This window comes from Siniperca chuatsi, linkage group LG6, assembly GCF_020085105.1.
Source record: "Siniperca chuatsi isolate FFG_IHB_CAS linkage group LG6, ASM2008510v1, whole genome shotgun sequence".
NCBI classification, from domain to species: domain Eukaryota; kingdom Metazoa; phylum Chordata; class Actinopteri; order Centrarchiformes; family Sinipercidae; genus Siniperca; species Siniperca chuatsi.
In genome coordinates, this window is record NC_058047.1 from 32,958,939 (window position 1) to 32,975,461 (window position 16,523).

Sequence of the window (16,523 nt, forward strand, 5' to 3'; positions counted from 1 at the left end):
ATCCCTGGAAGAACACCAGACATCTCAGTCCAGTGCAGTACTAGGAACAGCAAAGATACTGTGCAGAACCCTCAAGCTCCCAGGCCTCTGGTAGAGGACCCAAGCTCGAAGGATGAGACCACCGGCGGGGAGTGAAGGACGAAGTTTTTAAAAGATTTTTTTTATTTGTATATTTTCTTTTGCGTATAATGGATCATTTTGAATTCAATTGATCAATACTATCTGACATGATCACGCCTCATCACACATACAGTACGAGGCATTAGTAACATGACTACTGTAATTCAACTTTTAACTGATGTACTGTCGTGAAATGTGTCATAAGCACAATGAAATAAATGAGACAAACATCAGGTCAGTTTTCCAGAATATGGCAATGAAGTATTTATTTTGTATTCTGTTGACAAAGAAAAAAAAACCTTTACAAAGTAACGGTTCAACACCAGACTCAAACTGTTTTAATACTGTCTGTTACCGAAGACGGCAGAAGTCTGGCAATGAAGTGAAGAACTGAAGAAACTGAGCATGTGAAGAGTGGGTGCTACATTAACATGTTCATGGGGTTGGCTCAGTGAGGAATTCCTCTTTCTTCTTTGACATGGACTCGTGGAAATGAAGAACTTGGTTATCAGCTGACCTTGACATACAGAGAATCAAAGAGCTACAAAGAAAATATGTTACACGTCCCACATCACACTGTGATGGAAGTGATGTTGTCAATCACCCAGACTGATTTCTTTTTTTCAGTCCTTGGTTTAGTTTTTTATGAAGGGCATTGTTTAGAAAATGTCTCCGCTTTTGTTCAGCCACCAACAACTACCAACCAGTGTGGCCTGATGGATACCGGATCTTAGAGGCTGATACTGATATCCATAAAAACTCTGATAACAATATATGAGCACATTTTTTTCAACCATATTGTGTTTAATATAGACCTTGGAAACAGCAGTTTTAAGAAAAAAAATTCTTAGCATAAGGTAAATATAAATTAAATTTCTCATGGACTTCATCAGCGAATGGTTTTTGTTCAGTTTTAATGGCGGTGGGTCAGTTCTTATCTAGAGCCTGATACTAGAATTTGAGGCTGATACCAATATCGATGTTGGATGGTTACAAAAACTTGATAATGTATCAACCAATAAACATTTTGGATAAGGTTAGATTTGTTCTTTTTGTGACTAAAATATGTAGCGAGCGGGACATTTTACGGTAAAAACACAATTTGTCAGTGCTCTCTGGTGGACAAACGATGTAAAGGCAACACTGTTTCTAACGAAATTCAAACATTTTGGGATTGACAGTTCATTCTTGGACTGTAACCAAAAGGTCCATTGGTAGCTGTTCTGGAGCTTTTGTATTGTATCACATGAATTTCAGATGAAATTTGCCCGGTTGTCATGAATTCTGCACGTTCAAAATAAGGACTTGTCACTCGTGTTGGCTTAAAAGTTGAGATAGAAAGATCACTGCGAAACATCATTTGATAAAAATGGAAAGTCTAGAACAGCTACTAACAGACTTTAGGGCGCAATGTTTAGCCAATTCCTTCAAACATATCTGGCATTTCTGTAAGACAAGTTACTTGTTGGCTGCCATATACAGCGATAACAACATATCTGCAATATACTAATATCAGCTGATTTATCAGCTCTACTCTTATCATTATGCTATGAGCAAGCATGGAGGCCAGAAGATGTGGCTGAAAGCTCTGGAAAGTTTCCAGTGTGTACCTTGTGAGAGGACACAAATGTGGTTCTTAAAGAATTGTGACCCAGACATGCATTGAGCAGGACATTTTGCAGTCAATAAATTAACTTGTCAGGCTCTCTGGCGGACAATTATGTAATAGCAACACTGTTTCTAAATGACTTCAAACATATGTTTAGCATTTCTGGATGCAAATTGTTCTCGATCTACCAGCATATACGCAGATACTGATATATCTGTTAACTGGCTGGTATATATCAATATAACAGTCAGGTTCTAATTATCAACATTTTTGAGAGTCAACGAAAAAGACATTTTCATACAATGTCAAAAGTGCCTGGTGAGCATGGAAATATAAAGACCAGTGTTGCTACAAACATCCACATAACCAGTCTGAAGCAGAATAACAAAAACATTGGAGCCCAGATTATTCAGCACAGAGATGAATATTAACATAATGCTGTTCAGTAACTGCCCATCAGTGGAAAGCTGCCTGCAGCGCTGTTCACAAAAGCAAAGCCCCTGTGTACCAGCTCAGGTCATCATGCACATGGAAACTGGATGTAAATTACATTATTTTGTCCACATATGTATTTGTAGGCTAGGCCATGCAGATTAAAGGCTACAAAAGAGGTTTTAGGGTGCAGTTCTTGGTGGATTAGCCTCACATCTTCAGCAATTTGTGCTTGAACTTGTTGATATGACAGGATATGTGCTTGTGTTCATTCTTTTGGAGGGCAGTGAAGTTTGGCTTGTATGAATTTCTTATGAAACGTCAAGTGACATGCATAAAATGTGGAGAGTGCCCTCGTAGCGCAGTCTTAGTGCATGTGGACAAAGCTTTATGTTGAACATGACCCACATCCAGTCACAGTGGATTATTACACACGATGTCAAGGCAGCCATAAACACTGGAGCGGACAGACTGAGCAAAATGTTTCATCAGATTTTTTTTGGATTCTTATCATGAACATATTTCACACAGTCTGACTTAATATGATTAATAGAGGACAAAACATCAACAATTCAGGAAAACAAAACTAATCTTAATCTCTTCAGTTAGAATGTAAAGTGAAAAAGAAAGGAAGGGAGAAAAAGAACTCAAGGCACAAATAAATACTGCAAAATGGAATACAGTTGTCTAATGGTGAACACATCATCTGAACGGTCTTCGATACTTCTAGATAAAAAGGGCTGGGTGAAGTCAACCTTAGCTGATACTGGGAACCAATGACCCAACACCCAACACTTAGCCAAGGACGAATACGAACAATTTAGAACACTGATCCAAGACAGATTATTTCCCGGTTTAGCACTCTGAACCACAGTTTTGGCCTTGGCCATGCAAACTAGATACTAAGCAGATCCATGAGAATAACGGAATATGGCCTGATGTGAAGCGCTACATGCTGACTGCCCTGTCACACCATCTCCTAACACCTCTCCATGCTTGGAAACACTCATCCTTCTTACATTTATTCATTTTGATGCTGCTCTCTGAATTAAACAAAGAGGAGAAAATTAAAGCACAACAATGTGTAAAAGAAAGCTCCGTTAGATATAGTCAGTTTGTGATAGTACTGTGATGGAGACATTTTTGGCTAACCCTTGACTGACCTGCCTCATCCATTACTGCTTCAGTTGTTACAGGAAAAGTCCACCAGTTTATGATCAGTGTACTACTCTGTCTGTGGAAACCATTGTGTTATGTCTTCTGTGACTCTGGAGGAGAAAATAACTCTGATGATGTCACAGTGATGTCATCAGGCTTGGAGACTACACATTTATAACAGAAAGTCTGCATTGCAAACTGTGCATTTACCAGGCACAGAGGGTCTAACGAAAGATGCTTTGAGTTGCATTATGGGAAGTGTAGCTTTCAGTGTTTTTGGACCTTGGTGCCAATATTCTTCAATTCAAAAGGTTTTTGCAGAGAGAAAAACCCCTAACCCATTTTTTTCTAAGAGCATTATTAAGGTTTATTTTGTTTTAAACTACAAACATGTGCGTGACAGAGGTGAAGAAATTTGGAGGCCAGGTTACCCATGTACTGAGACTCAAACTGTGGGGTGGGGGAGGGGAGGTAGATTTTTGACAGGTGATGCTAATCAAACAAGCGCTTCTACCAAAACTGAAGTCAAGAAAATATGATGAAGCCTGTCTTGGAGTCAAGTTCACTGTCAACGTAGCAGGAGTCTTTTTGAGTCCACAAACTTTCGCAGTTTGGACAAAGTTTAACTTCTTTGTAACATTCTTCATTTGCACAATAGTAACACATGTAAAGGTGAACGGTAACATGCAGTTCATGTTCTTCATGTCATTTCAATTAAATCATGTTCAAACTGACTCGTTTTAATAGCAACAATAATAAAAATGACACTGTCTTAGAAGAAGGTTTGAACCACTGTACCAGACGATTCAGTCTGCAAGTTCATATTTTCAGTGTTTACAACAAAATCTGAATACTGCTTCTCAGATATTTGATATAAATATCACTACAAACAGTAATTAATAATTAAGGCATTACTGCTGTATTAAATACTGTAGCAACAGAACAGGAGGGGAAGATCAAGAGAGAGTGTATGTGTAGTGGTGATGGTGGGGGGCTATAATGTTGTGATGAATTGAGCAGCCAGGCTATGTGAACCACTTCTCAACAATACTCAATCTTACTGCTACACAGTCAGATCACAGGCAGTAACCTATATGCAAAAATGTGGTACTAAGCTAAGAAAGGCATAGCACAAAAGACCCATCTGCTAAACCATCACTGCTCAAGAAAGACCACAGCTAAGAGGCGGATTTCAGTACAACATGAGAGTGACTCTGATCTGATCCACACGCTTTCAAGTGTTAAAGCTTTGTGACTGAACACAAGCCAGACTGTATTGTAGCATGAGGTTCAGCCACATCTGCTTTTGAGGAAAAAAACAACCAACTCTGTAAACATATACAGGCTGCTTCGACCATCGCTGCTGCAAGGGCTTTTGGGGGGGGTGGGGGTGGGGGTCAGGATATATCCATTGTGGCTTAAAGACGGCTTTTCCCAGAAGTCCTTGCAGTGTTTGTGTGGAGGAACCTTGGGTGTACTAATTGACATGTAATGCTTTAAAAACAATAAAAAAACAAATTACAAATCACTCTGGCCATTTCATAGCTGAAACTTATTTTCCTCCATCTCACCTATCCAACTATTGTCAACAAAATCTCATCAAGTTATTTAATAAATGTGTACCTGTGTGCCACTCCAAATATTAACAGCACACAAAGAATGCCATTTCAACACAACACAAACCAAAAATACCATTGAAGCACCTCTGTGAAAAGTGGTGCAAAACTCGTGTGGTTCTGAGGCCATGGATGGACTGGAATACTTGAACTGACAGGAGAGACCCACCAAGAAAAGCATGACTGCCATCTTACAGGTTCATTGTATGACACATGAGATTAAATACTGTTTAGGTCACCATTAGTGTGACTGTATCATATCAATGTTGAGGCACGTCAGAATGCTTGGGCAATCACATCACTACGATGTAAATAGAAAAAAACATTAGGGCTGCAACTAAAGATTTTTTAAATTCTCAACTAATCTGCTGATTATTTTCTAAATGAATCAATTCATTATTTGGCCTATAAAAGTACAATTTCCCAGAGTCCAACGTGATGTCTTCAAATTGTTTTGTCTAACCAACAGTCCAAAATCAAAAGATATTCACTTTATTGTCCTAAAAAATACATTCACATTTGAGAAGGTGGACTCTGAATTATTGGATAATGGACTAATCGACTCTAAAATGAAAAATGGAAATATGCAAGCAACAACACATGATCACTGCGCAACATCCATCTGCTGCCACTCATGTTTCAAAAATGTACCTTCATTTTTTCTTTTTGGTTTAAAGTTCAGTCCTTACCATGCTCTTCATCAGCAGACAGATTTTGCCCAGATGTCTATTTGCTATCCATCAACAATTCTATGACAACAGGGTAAACTCCATCTGCTGAAGAAGATCATGTCATATGATCAAAAGTTCCGGACTTGGTGGTGAGTTGGTTTCTCAACATTTTCACTACATTAACAAATGACACCATAGATACAGTATATACAGTACACAGCTAATGTGGTATCTGTATGTACATATCTGTCGGGTTGGACAGTGTGTTTCATGTCTAATTCTGATTGGATGGTTTGTAGATGTGGGTCTCAGCAGCAGTCACATAGAGGCCATTTGGTTCTAAGTTCTTACATGTCTTTGGTCACCAAAGCTCTAAATGGGCCGTCGTTGGACGTGTCTCTCAGGAAATAAGGTCCAGGTCAAAAATGGCCAGAGTTCTGATTTATCACCTCAGGACATACACTCAAAGAAAATGTCCAGAAACACAATTCATGGTCAAATTTCAAACCTAGAGATACAGAAGAGAATCTTAACAGTGAACATCTGGTCAAAAATAATCTGCCAACACGTTTCTCTCCATCTTTATAGTGCTCAAGGCTTTAAGAAATTAAACTTTTCACAGCGTGTGCCATTCAAGAACAACAGTAGCTTCAGCTGTGAGGAGCTGACTAAGGTTCTCTCATTCTGGCCCTTCGACTGCCTCACAAGATTAGAAAATAATAACACCACAGTCCAGACACACAGCATCCCGCCTAAATCCCTGTGCTTCATCGCATGGTACAGTACAATGAAGAGCTTTATCACATGGTCCAGCACTCATTAGAATAGAAATCATAAAAAATTTAAAAATAGAAACACATCTGGGACTAAAAAATATACACTCACATGAGACCATGAACCTGCACTAAAGCACATTGTGTGGATACACTCCTGCTGTAATGGCCGACCCTGCTCCCTGTACAAAGTCATGGAGGAGAGACTCGGCCACGCCTCCCTCTTTCTGAGGAGCAGCTCTACTCTTTTCACACAGTGCACCTCAAAGAAAAAAAAGCACAACAAAAGGCAAAATAAAAAAATATACACATCTCCAACTGATTAAATAATTTATGTTTGAACAGAACAAAATCTGGTAAACAAAATAAATTAAGGCATGCAAAAGATAATGTCAAATCTTGAGATTTGGATACTTCTGTTTTGTTTTTTTAAGCCAAACATCCTCTATTGTTAGAAGATCTTCCTGTTAGGAAGAAACCACTCACTCTTATTAAATCCTCAGAACAAAGGTAGCTGCCAAAATAAAATTCAAACCCACTGGAATATCACTGTAATATGCCCGAGCATTTAAAGGCTCATATTTACATATTTGTGTTCTGTGTTCGAGCTTTAAGAGGCCGATATTTACATACAAGTTCATGCGGATTCAGCAGCAGTGCAGCAAAACAAACAGCAAACACTTGAGTGACACAGACAGGAGTGCTTCTTCAAACATCCTGAATCAGAGAAAATAAATACCACGTATCAAAATAAAAATAACGTACATCACAAACATTAATGTTGACCTCGCTCAGATCCCTCCTTTTAAAGGAATGCTGTGGCCTAACCAAACGATAAAACAAATGATAGTAGAAAGTGAGACCAGAACTTGTCTGTTGGCTTGTAAGGTGACGGTGATACATCAGAAGTGAAGCAGTGCGGAGCCGAGCAGAGGGAGCTGTGGTTCTGCCACATTAAGGCTTTGCAGTAAACATCAGAGCTGAGATGCTGCTGCTCCCTCCAACCTAAACCAAGAGTCATGTCAACTTGTAGTAGTTAAGCCGGCATGGACCAAAAGACATGCAGCAACTCAACCATCACACGCACGCACTCACACACACACGCACAAAATCAACAGTTTACTTTGAGAGACTTGCCACTGCCTCTTCATTTTTTCCTCTTTTTTCCAGTTTGGATTTTCTTTTTTTCCTCACTAAGATTTCTTGGCAGCATTACATGGTGCGCCTCTTCACCCCTCCCGGCCCGTGCCCCCTGCCTCTCCTCCGCTGCACCAGCGCTCTGCCTCTGCATGGCTGAACGGGGCAGCAGGAGGCCAGGCCGGAGGGGAGCTGGGTGAGCTGGGGGTGTGAGGAGGGGTTGGGGTTGGTGGGGGGCAGTCAGTAGTCTGTGATAGGAGCGAGCTCGGGGAACAGGTCCACCGTGATGTTCTTGTAGAGGCTGCTGAGGGAGATGTGGGGGCTGTAATGGAGGTTGTTGAGGCCGTCCAGGTGTTGCCGCTCTTTGGAATACCTCAGCAGTTTATACCTACAAACACACAGCCACACAGTTCTTACATCAGTATTTATCCACACCATCTGCCCTGCCCCTTCTCTCCTACAGAACATACACCTGTGGCTGCTTTGATGTTTATCTATCTCTAGAACTGATAACACTCTGCACTTAATACAGAAGCCTAAGGTTTCAGCAAGTGCCAGCTCAAGATTACTACTACTGCTGCTGTGGCTCTCTGCTCCGAGCCCATTGGTGCCTGCTGAAGATGTAAATCTTTAAAAAACACCTCAGAGATATATAGTTTCATCTTAAAAAAAGCCTAGTAATTTCCTCAAACAGCTGCGCCCTGTAGTTTTTATCAAACCAACAGGAGTAAATAGCGCATCTGTTGGGGACTATTTTCAGCAGCGGATGAATCCACATGTGGTGCTCTAGTGAGTATTTGGGGCAGCAGGACGGTGTGTGTGGGACTGAGTCAGAATAAACTCCAGGGTGTGTGTATATGGTGATGAAGGAACATGTCATATATTACAAAGAGTACGGTCTAGACCTGCTCTATAGGAAAAGTGCAATGAGATAAGTTCTGTTATGAATTGGCGCTATATAAATAAAATTTAATTGTTACCCAGTGCAACAGTGCGGCTCACTGATGTGTAAACAAACAAAAGTTCTGTCTACATTCAGTTTCTCCCCAAAAAGCGTTGTGTGTCAGTGACATCTTAGAAACATGTTGAATGTGTTTCCCCTTGCATTAAAACATTTCAAAGTCAATGTTTAAAATATTTTAAATCCTGCATTGTTTACATACATGTTTACTTGCTAGTAGCCTTATTCTCTGCCTTTGTTTGTGCATTGCTGCGTTTCGTGGTGCATTACATCCACCAACTGTCAGTCAGTCAGTCAGTCAGAAACCAGGGGCAGGACAGCATCGCCCATGTGCACGATACAAACAAAACAAGGACCCAGTCTTAAAGATGCTGAGCCATAGTGGTCAAGAACTCCACAGCGTGCCTTCAGATGGTCTGTGTATGGTTGTAAACTTTCTACAGGAATGACTGAAGGAGCCTGAGTGTATTTTGTAAGAAAACAAAACTCTGAAATCTGGTCAGCTCATAGAGAGGTTCTGTTCTTCCTCAGCGAACCACACAGTCAGTTTAAGTATACAGTATATCTGGAAGTTAGATTGTGATTTTTAGTGTAAATAACTTCCAATGAGTGTGGCTGGGTATTAAGCTCTGTCATCTTTTGTGCTGATGTTTCACGTGATATAGTTCCATGCATTTATTTAAAGAAGTTAAATTAATTTTGTGAAAAACGAACACACACACACACACACACACACACACACACACACACACACACAGTATCTAGTGATGTGATGTTAGAAGACATGGAGTGTGCAAGTGACATAATCCAAATGAAAGAGAAGACTTAACTCTGTCTTATTTTAATTGTTTCTTCTTTAGAATAGAGACCTTATTGTAGATCTGACACAAACATCTGTCTTACCTCCCGAGGAACTGCACCTCTCCTCTGTGGTGGTGAGGAATTGACTTGTACTTGCCGATCTCTCCCTCTGGTCGCGTGACATTCAGACCAGCAAAATGAACCCTGAGGAGAAACCAGGCTATATTAGAATTTACAGCCTAATATGAGCATACAGCCCACCTCAACCTATTTGTTTCATGTGCTTCAGTTTAACTGAAGTTGTGAACACTGTAAACAGTCTGATAGAAACATGAAGAATATTTAGGCTGCTTACAGGTACGTTTGTAAAATTTGTTCGTAGAAAGCTGAAAGAACAGTCTGTTGAAAGTGTTCTGGACAATCAAGCTGATAAAATGTACATACATATACACAAATTTACACAGGTATATACACAGATATACATATGTACACACACATATATACATACAGTGGTGTGAAAAAGTGTTTGCCTCCTGATTTCTTATTTTTTTGCATGTTTGTCACACTTAAATGTTTCAGATCATCAAGCAAATTTAAATATTAGTCAAAGATAACACCAGTAAACACAAAATGCAGTTTTTAAATGAAGGTTGTTATTAAGGGAAAACAAAATCCAAACCTACATGGCCCTGTGTGAAACAGTGATTGCCCCCTAAACCTAATAACTGGTTGGGCCACCCTTAGCAGCAACAACTGCAATCAAGCGTTTGCGATAACTTGCAATGAGTCTTTTACAGCGCTGTGGAGGAATTTTGGCCCACTCATCTTTGCAGAATTGTTGTAATTCAGCCACATTGGAGGGTTTTCGAGCATGAACTGCCTTTTTAAGGTCATGCCACAGCATCTCAATAGGATTCAGGTTAGGACTTTGACTAGGCCACTCCAAAGTCTTCATTTTGTTCTTCTTCAGCCATTCGGATGGGCAGATGGCTGCCCACCATTGAGTCTGGTTCTGTCCAAGGTTTCTGCCCTCTCAAAGGAAGTTTTTCCTTTGCCAAATGCTTGCTCATGGTGGGATTTTTTGGGTCTCTGTAAATAATATGAGTACGGTCTAGACCTGCTCTATAGGAAAAGTAAAATGAGATAACTTCTGTTATGAATTGGCGCTATATACAGTAAATACAATGAACTGAACGGGGGTTATTCAAATGTCCCTTTATTGCCATTTACTGTATGGTCTCAATAGTGAATCAATGATGGCCAGAAACTCTGTCCTTGTGTAACTTCTGTTATGAATTGGCGCTATATAAATAAAATTGAATATATATATATATATATATACACATGGAAAAACTTGACGGTGTAGTCCCTCAGTTGTCCAATTTTCAGACCATTTTCACAATTGAGAATGACTTCTGGATGGGAGCCGAAATGTCTTGATTCTGAAAACAGTGTCCAGATGACTACGACTGAAACCTTTTCTATGATGGAAAAACTTGTCCATGCATTTATCTTCAGTTGACTCAACTACTGTAACGATGTCTTTACTGGTCTCTAAAAAAAAAAAAAAATAAAAATAAAATCGACCAGGCAGCTGATCAACTGATTCAGAATGCTGCTGCTCGCGTCCTCACTAAGAACAAGAAAGTGGATCATATCCGTCCAGTTCTGAGGTCTTTTACACTGGCTTCCTGTCTGTCAAAGAATTGATTTCAAAAGATTTCAAAAGAATACTGTTGGTTTATAAAGCACTGAATGGTTTAAGGCCAAAGTACATTTCTAATCTTCTGCAATGTTATGAACCATCCAGACCTCTCAGAGTCAAAACTAAACATGGAGAAGCAGCATTCAGTTTTTATGCACCAAGTATCTGGAACAAACTCCCAGAAAACTGCAAGTCTGCTGCAACTGTCAGTTCTTTTAAATCAAGACTGCTGCCTTTTATTAAATCAAATTTGAGGCTTTTCATTATTATCTTACACAACCAATTGAGTAACTAAATGAATGGGTCTGAATACTCTCTGAATGCACTGTACACCCCCCTTAGGTAGACTAACCTGTTCCACAAGTCATCATCCTCTCCTCCCCAGCCCCAGAATGCATTGGGAAAGCCATTAATCTTGTGGAACTGCTCTACAGTGAGTCCACTCACACCACCAAAGAACTCACTGTATGGAAGACTGCAAACAACAACAAACACGAGTTAAACATGGATCTACATCATCTGGATCATTCATTGCATGTCCAAATATGAACTGCATTCATGTCAACTATTTGTCACTGCCACAGAAGTGCCATGGGACAAAAGAACATCTACTTGTTTCAATACTATTGAATTTAATTTTGCATTGGGCGTTTATATTTTATATATTCTCAAAAAATATCTACATTTTGATGACACACTTACATGTACATGTATTTGTCCAGCTTGGCAGCAAAGTGGCGTGGCATCTGACCACAGCCGTAGTAGTTTCGGTCGTTCTCGGGGATGTGGTCAACATCATGGAAGATCAAGCAGTCCCAGTCCAAGTCCTTGATGGCCTCCAGGAATCCCACATTAAACAGCATGGCTCTGTTGAAGGGCTGGCTACCACTCTAAACACACACACACACACTCAATGAGTCAGTGAGCCTGGTGCTGTTATCCAAGAAATAAAGAAGTCACAGGAAGCCTTGTTTAACATCAGGGACTGCCTTTGCTACCCAAAATGCTTTTCACACATGAGCTCAGAACAGTTTCATTCAGCTGAATGTTAGACATGTAGATGGACAACAATATCTCACTATTCACTGCATTATTCACACATACACCAACAGACTGTACCTGTTCGATGACGTAGAGGGCAAACTGCAGTCGCTGTCTCTGTAGCATGGGGATGAGGTGTTGGAAGAGGATGGGGAGATGTTCATGGCGGTTTCTAAATGGAATCAGGATGGCCACCTACAGCACAAATATTAGAATTAGAATCAACCCATACCTACTAAATCTCTCTGGTTTTTATGTTTGTTTTTTTCTCATAAAAACCTATTCTGTCACTGACATTATACTTTTTAAATGTGTACATGTTTATAGAATTACTAGAATAGTAAAATGCATAAACCCACCTTCCAGCGAGGTCTGCAGTCCTTTGGTTTCCAATGGCCTCCAAACTCAATGTCAAAAAACTTGGAGAACTTCAGTTCTATCGTCTCCATAGGGATCTCTGTCATGTTCACTTCCATAAGGCCCTCTGTGGAGAGGTTTTTTTTTTAAAGGCGGAAGTTACTCCACTGATATATCAGCATCACAAAACAACAACAACAAAAAACTAAATCACTGCCCAGGAAAAGACACAGCCCTCCTGTTATTGGCTTCTGCATGCTCTGCCTAATGATTTTTGAAGGTGCGAATCGTAATGATTATTACCAAGGAGCTTGTGGCTTTACCTGCCTCTATCAACTTTTCAATAGGAAACTACAAATCACATCAATTCTGCACCTTGCTTTGACTAAACAAATTTCCATAGCTGGTATTATTAATAGTTACACTGGGTTTAAGCTAAAGAGACCAGGGGAACAGAACAGAATTAATTAAACATACACTGTGCACATGATGCAGGTGCAAGCTGATTTAACTAAGAGATTACTAAATATTTGAATTTCTAATTATAGGATATACATGGGACCTAACAAAGGACAGGAATGCATTGAGCTTCATTAATTGATCCCTTTTCAAACAGCAAAGATGCTCCTAATTCTTGTGAGGCACTGCAATTAGGGTTGGGGTTTGACAGCATTTTATCCAATCTGAATCCAGTATAGCATGCTCCTACTGAATCTGATTTCAGAATCGAGTCTGCTAATCAAATCTGAATCCATTCAAATACCTTAGTGAATTCATTTAGGTTTAGCGTTGAACTTTTACAGAAACTAAAATTATAAATAACTGCAACTAAAAAGGAAGGACAGAAACTGTTTCAGTACAACCTGAAAATGAAACAAGATAGAATTCAATTCATTGTAAAAGATGTTTTTTTGTCCAAGATGCTCGGCATACATGGTAAAATAAAAGTTCATAGTAGCAGAAAATATCAAATGTTGAAATATGAATCTGGCACACTGTAATAACAGTGACCAGCTGACTTTGGCTCACCTTATTTTTCACAAGCAACTTTCTCAATATAATGGAGGTCCAGATTCAGAGCTATTAAGCTGATAACCTTAAATCTAGTCCAATTTGAATAAAAGTTTAACTGGGAGAATGTGACTCCTGAAAGTGACGTGATCAGCTTGATTGTTTTACTAGAGAAGATGTGCCACTCTGTTTGTGTTGTGGGAACCGTAAAAACACTCAGTCCACTCTGATTGTACAGTCGTGGTACAGAGTGATGCTTATTTCCACACAAACCATCTTTGGCTGAGTACAGACACTGTCTGCAGAGGGCACACAAACCCAACACCAGCAAAGTTTCATTTTGGCCTGGAAATCAAGTTACTCACAGAATTAAGCGACAGCTGATATGACCTGCCGCTTGTGTCATTTTACCCGGCGAAAACAACTGTTAGTCCCGGCAAAAAAATGGGAAGCCACTACCTGAATGTTTTGTACACTTATCTTTGCTAATAAGAGAGAGAGAGGGGAGAGATAACAGATTCAATAACCAATTTGTTAGTGTGGGAGCTCAGCCAATCTGTGTATTTTGTTGATCCAGGTGTCAGAACTCACACTCGAATTTTCACTCGCATATGTGAATGAAATGCTGCACTATAGAGCCCTGTACAAGGATCGCCACACAACATGATTACCATCTTTTTTGAAATACAGTCGTTTGTAACACCTTGGACTTTGTCATATTTTGTTTTTTTGCAACAACAATAAAGCAGCAAAACTTGAAGAGCAGTAAAGGTCTCTTAAATAAAAAAAAACTGAATGGATGATTCACTGAAGTCACTGACCCCCTGAAACAACACTTTCCTGGTGTTAGGTACCGGGCTACTCACTCATAGAAGGTAATCGCTCTGGGCAGGGGAGGTTCTGGGTGTAGGTGAAGTTCTCAGGGAGGTACGTGGTTGGCTGGACCAGGTATTCACTGGAGTTACTGCCATCAGGATAGTCTGGAGCATTAACAACCAATATCAGACATAACAGCAGAATACTCCAAACCACATCACCTACATCCAATGATATAGTACTTGGGAGATTCAATGCTAATGGGATATTTGTTGTGATGCTCAGAAAACATTACTATTGCACCAATTGAATGCCTTCAAACTAGGGCCTTTTATATTGTATGAGATTTTGGTTATTTTATCATGACATACCATACATGTTGTCTCTTCTTGGTTTTGAATTAATGCTTATTTGACTACTGCAGCTCAGTGTCTACTTGTTGGTGGTCATACCCACACTTCAATGTACTGTCTTCATTTTTCTTGGGTGTAAATATCAGCGTTTTCCTTCAGTGATAGTACACTGGTACTGCAGCATTTTCACACTACTGCAGCACCCCAGCGCAGACTTAGGAAAGCTTGCAGCGCCTACGCAAGACTCCATAACATCTGGAAGTCCAACACCTACAGCCTCAGAACCCAAGATTCGCTTGTATAACACACTGATCAAGCCGGTTCTGCTATATGGGGCTGATTGCTGGCGAATAACCACATGCGACATGAACAAAGTCAGCTCATTCCACAATGACTGTCTGCGAAAGATCTACCATATATTCTGGCCCAATAAGACATCAAATGAGCAACTCTACATAAAAATTAGCTGTCTAAGCATGATCTCAGAAATTAAACACCGTCATCTAAGATGGCTTGAAATGCAACCGCAAGGGGGCACAAGCCAGTGTCTTCTTGTACCAGTTCCAAGTCTGGATAAATGCAGAGGGTTGTGTCAGGAAGGGCATCCGACGTAAAACACATGCCAAATTAAAAATGCGAATCGTGAAAATGACTTCCATACCGGATCGGTCGGGGCCCGGGTTAACAACGACCGCCACCGGTGCCGTTGACCTAAAGGGTACCGGTGGAAATTGGACTACTGTTGGTCAAAGACGAAGAAGGAGAGGAGGAAGGTGTGTTAGTAGGCAGAGAGAGAAGAGGAAAGCTAAGAATGTAGGACTGACAGTAGGGACTTTGAATGTTGGGACTATGACAGGGAAGGTTAGTGAGTTGATTGACATGATGCAGAGAAGGAATGTGGACATACTGTGTGTCCAGGAGACCAGGTGGAAAGGTAGCAAGGTTAGAAGCTTAGGAGCAGGGTTCAAGTTGTTCTACCATGGGTCAGATTGGAAGAGAAACGGAGTAAGAGTTATCGTGAAAGAGGAGTTTGTGAGGAATGTTCTAGAGGTGAAAAGAGTATCAGACAGGTTGATGAGTTTGAAGCTGGAAATTGAAGGGGTGATGTTCAATGTTGTGAGTGGTTATGCCCCACAGGTTGGATGTGAGTTAGAAGAGAAGGAGAAATTCTGGAGTGAGTTAGATGAAGTGATGCAGAGCATCCCCAGAGGTGAGAGAGTGGTGATTGGTGCAGATTTCAATGGGCATGTAGGTGAAGTGAACAGAGGTGATGAGAATGTGACTGTAAAGTAGTGGTAGGGGAGAGTGTAGCCAGACAACACAGGATGGTAGTGTGTAAAATGACTCTGGTGGTGAGGAAGATGAAGAGGACAAAGGCAGAGCAGAGGATGAAGTGGTGGAAGTTGAAAAAGGAAGAATGTCGTGTAGTTTTCAGGGAGGAGCTGAGACAGACTCTGGGTGGTCAGGAAGTGCTCCCAGGTGACTGGACCACTACAGCTAATGTGATCTGGGAGACAGGTAGGAGGGTACTTGGTGTGTCATCTGGAAAGAGGAAAGTGGACAAGGAGACTTGGTGGTGGAACGAGGAAGTTCAGGAGTGTATACAGAGAAAGAGGTTTGCTAAGAAGAAGTGGGACACTGAGAGGACTGAAGAGAGTAGACAGGAGTACAGGGAGATGCAGCGTAAGGTGAAGGTAGAGGTGGCAAAGGCCAAACAAAGAGCATATGAGGACTTGTATGCTAGGTTGGACACTAAAGAGGGAGAGGTGGATTTGTACAGGTTGGCCAGACAAAGCGATAGAGATGGGAAGGATGTGCAGCAGGTTAGGGTGATTAAAGAAAAGGATGGAAATGTATTGACAGGTGCCAGGAGTGTGATGGGAAGATGGAAGGAGTACTTTGAAGAGTTGATGAATGAGGAAAATGAAAGGGAACGAAGAGTAGAAGAAGTGACTGGTGGCA

The 16,523-nt window shown here is 40.5% G+C and overlaps 1 protein-coding gene across 2 annotated transcripts in view; it reads right to left on the reverse strand.

Annotated features, from left to right (window-relative positions):
- Positions 1–355: 355 nt before the first annotated feature.
- b4galt6 (UDP-Gal:betaGlcNAc beta 1,4- galactosyltransferase, polypeptide 6) overlaps positions 356–16,523 on the reverse strand; it is a 35,611-nt gene continuing 19,443 nt past the window's right edge. Inside the window, exons 3-9 of one of the 2 annotated variants that reach the window (XM_044199194.1) lie at positions 14,259–14,372; positions 12,384–12,508; positions 12,103–12,219; positions 11,686–11,873; positions 11,336–11,458; positions 9,381–9,482; positions 356–7,904 (exon numbers count right to left, since the gene is read on the reverse strand). In XM_044199194.1, coding sequence (XP_044055129.1) covers positions 7,757–7,904; positions 9,381–9,482; positions 11,336–11,458; positions 11,686–11,873; positions 12,103–12,219; positions 12,384–12,508; positions 14,259–14,372 — 917 coding nt within the window. In that variant the 3' untranslated portion in view covers positions 356–7,756. The remainder of the gene's footprint in view (positions 7,905–9,380; positions 9,483–11,335; positions 11,459–11,685; positions 11,874–12,102; positions 12,220–12,383; positions 12,509–14,258; positions 14,373–16,523) is intronic. The other variant, XM_044199195.1, reaches the window with a different exon arrangement.